The sequence below is a fragment of the Limulus polyphemus genome, unplaced genomic scaffold (genome assembly GCF_000517525.1).
Source record: "Limulus polyphemus unplaced genomic scaffold, Limulus_polyphemus-2.1.2 Scaffold6520, whole genome shotgun sequence".
NCBI classification, from domain to species: domain Eukaryota; kingdom Metazoa; phylum Arthropoda; class Merostomata; order Xiphosura; family Limulidae; genus Limulus; species Limulus polyphemus.
Window position 1 is genome coordinate 47,107 of NW_013672130.1, and position 3,547 is coordinate 50,653.

Genomic DNA, 3,547 nt, shown 5'->3' on the forward strand with positions numbered 1-3,547 from the left:
CAACACCAAATTTTTGTAATAAAGCTAACTTCAAGGGATAATGATAACATCATTAATTACTACTAGTTATCAATAATACTTACAAAAGTTGATACTCAATTTGAAACTATGTCACCTCAGTGAAATTGGTTGATACCATTGTTTTGGTTTTTGAGTTATCATATAATAAAAAAGAAGCAGAAGAAAGAAGAACAAGAAATTCAAACATTTTGTTATGATATTAACAGACATTGTCAGAACTTGTGACTCAGTCATTACATAGATATTGTTATAAAATGAAACACTGTATAGTATTGTAAAGTTCTGTTGACCTACTGAGGAGATATTTAAAATAACAATTTGATGAACAATCCAGGCCATCCCTACATAGGCAGTGCTGCCACCTGCCTGATAGTATAGTTGTAGTCCTATTTGAAAGGTCATGGTATTACTTGGAATAGAGAACCCATAATTGAACTTCATAAGCTCCATAAGGGTCACCAAAGGACAAACACTGTCACTGATACACGGCTCCAGCTTATTCAACAAATTTTTGTCCCTTCTAAGTCCATGACTCAGAAACTGAACTACCCATTCCTGAACATCTTATTCCCCTTGCCAACTAACAAACAGCATTCTCTACATTTCAAGGTCAGTTATATTTCAGCAATGTTATAAGTTAGAGCCAAAAGAAACAAAACCAAAACCTGTAAAAATCAGCAACAAACCTAAAACTTTTCAACTCTCATATACTTTTATATTCAATTCTAACCCTAAAAAGACTCATCACAATACCACCCAGAAAGTTCCATAAAAGTACAAAACAGTGTGTACAATCTCGACTGCTCTTGTGAAGACTTGTACATTGGTGAAGTAGATGGGCCCATATACTGTTATCTAGCCTGACTAAGGTTATGGTGATGTCATTATGAAAGGTCAGGTCATAAGTCACTGATAAGTCCATGCCAGTTTTCATCACAACTGACCAAATAAATTATCAAAAGAAATATGCTAATGAGTGTCAATCAATCAATCTAATCAATCAAGTAGAAACTGATCAGATAAAGTAATATTCTGACAAAAAATAAGAAATTTAAAAGACTATGCAGAAAGGAAATATTTTCAAAACAGTGTCTGGCAACAAAATTTTGGAAATTTCAAAATGTAATAAATGATAGAAAAAGTATTGAATTATATAATTTTTTGAAGTTGAAATAGATACCAGTTAGTGAGTCTCCTTCAAGTATTTCTGTTGTGAGAAAGAAAAAATCAACGAATATCAATAACACCCCACTGGTTAACATAAAGACAGAATAAGACGCAAACTAATGTCCCTGCCTCTGTCAGCCAAAAGATAGATTAAAATTCTGCTTTTGCTGTTCATAAACACCCACAATTTCTTAAAAAGGGTATAGAAAACAGTGTATCCACATAGAGTGCTGACCAATAGGGGTTTGAGTTTGTATCTTTAAGTCAATGTTAGATTAACTTTTTTGAGGAAGGGCATGGAATTTATATTTCACACAGGGTGCCATCAATGATTGGCATGGCCTTGTATGTGTATATATATATTTTTTTTTCTTTTTTACTTTTATGATGCTCTTATAAAGTTTACCCTTTGATTTAATAAACATGTATCTGTAAAGAATAATTACTTTACTTTCCAAAGAACACTACCTTAAATGACAAAAGATATCCTTGAATGTTAATTTTCTGCACTGTAGACACTGGCACAGGAGTCTAACCATATCAGTGTTGTCGGCATGGACACTCCTGTGTTCTGTAAGAAAAGCAAACTTAAGTTTGATAGCAAAATGTTTTCTAAGAAATTAATAAAAAAAGAAAACTTACACTTCCGGTTTTGCGCAAAGCTACATGAGGGCTAGCTGTCCCTAATTTAGCAGTGTAAGACTAGAGAGAAGGCAGCTAGTCATCACCACCAACTCTTGGGCTACTCTTTTACCAACGAATAGTATAGTATGGAAGTATAGTAGTTTGTTTGTTATGGATTTCGTGCAAAGCTACACGAGGGCTATCTGCACTAGCTGTCCCTAATTTAGCAGTGTAAGACTAGAGGGAAGGCAGCTAGTCATCACCACCAACTCTTGGGCTACTCTTTTACCAACGAATAGTGGGATGGACCGTCACATTATAACACCCCCACGGCTGAAAGGGCGAGCATGTTTGGTGTGACGGGGATTCGAACCCGCGACCCTCAGATTGCGAGTCGAGTGCCCTAACCACCTGGCCAGGCCAGGTCCATAACAAACAAACTACTATACTTCCATGTTAAAAACTTTGAATGCAGCAAGTTATGGACTTAATTAAAGTAACTATCACTAAATTCTGGCAAAAAACTTTGTTCATTAACATTATTTTTTTCAGTGTAAAGAATATTTAAGTTTTTGCTTCATTTTTTTTTACAATATCCATTAACTCACACTAGGAGTCTTGAATAGTTCACTGGTACTAAATTTGTTTTATGTGGAAATCAGGTATCATCAACAAAAAGCAACAACTAAAGATTGAAGATCGGCATTCTGTCTATTACAAATCTGAATACAGAACTGTCGTTCTAGTGTACGTGTACGTACTGAATACCGCAGATGATCCATGAACTAAAGACTGAAGATCGGCATTCTGTCTATTACAGATCTGAATACAGAACTGTCGTTCTAGTGTACGTGTATGTAACGAGGAATGCAGATGATCAATAAATTGTGATCGTACAAAATAAATAGAAACCTATAATACACCAATCAGATTGTATAAATTACTTTCCATTAATGTATAGAACTGTTGAAAGACTTCTGATTTTCTGATCTTAAAACATAACAAGTGGAATGTTGTAAAACATTATTAAATGGTACTTAATATGAAAACACACACACACACTTAAAGTTACACCAAGCAGTATTCCAAGCATGGTGGCTGAAGGTAATCTGTCTCTCACTCTGACTTTTATATGACTTTACACACACATGAATATAGTGTGGTTGAAATACTACTATCACCTAAGGGACTAGATTAAGAATGTAGTGTTAAAATATATCATACGTGTAACTTAAAGTCTTATGACAAGTATAGTTAAAAATAAACAGTAGTTGTTTTCATGTTCACAGTACCTATGTCTTAAATTTAGATATTTAATTTCGATGCACAATCATAGTTTTTGTATTCAAGAGACTTGTTGGTTCTAATGCTCTTCACCTATGACCCATAAACAACAGATCTTTTTACATTTATGTGAATAAAATGAGATAGGACACAGAATTGTGTTCTAACTTAATTACCGTTACCTTGCATCACACTCGCTCATATAAAAATGCATTTAAACGCCTCATCCACATGTAAAATTCAAATATTTATATAGTTTTTTATCATTACTTGATTAGCATTTAGGTTCTTATTGAAATGTAGTCAAGGTAAGTTTAAAATTTCTGAGTAGGGATGCAGATTTTTTATATATTCAGATAAATTATTTAAAAAAAGTCACTAAGTGTAGTTTCCAACAATAACTCTAAATACAAACAAAAAAAATGGAAGCCAGGTTTTACTACATGTGTAT

The 3,547-nt window shown here is 33.6% G+C and overlaps 1 protein-coding gene across 1 annotated transcript in view; it reads right to left on the bottom strand.

The window, feature by feature from the left end:
• LOC111089526 overlaps positions 1-1,758 on the bottom strand; it is a 10,776-nt gene extending 9,018 nt beyond the window's left edge. The window contains exon 1 of the mRNA XM_022402203.1: positions 1,657-1,758. Coding sequence (XP_022257911.1) covers positions 1,657-1,727 — 71 coding nt within the window. The 5' untranslated portion in view covers positions 1,728-1,758. The remainder of the gene's footprint in view (positions 1-1,656) is intronic.
• Positions 1,759-3,547: the final 1,789 nt, after the last annotated feature.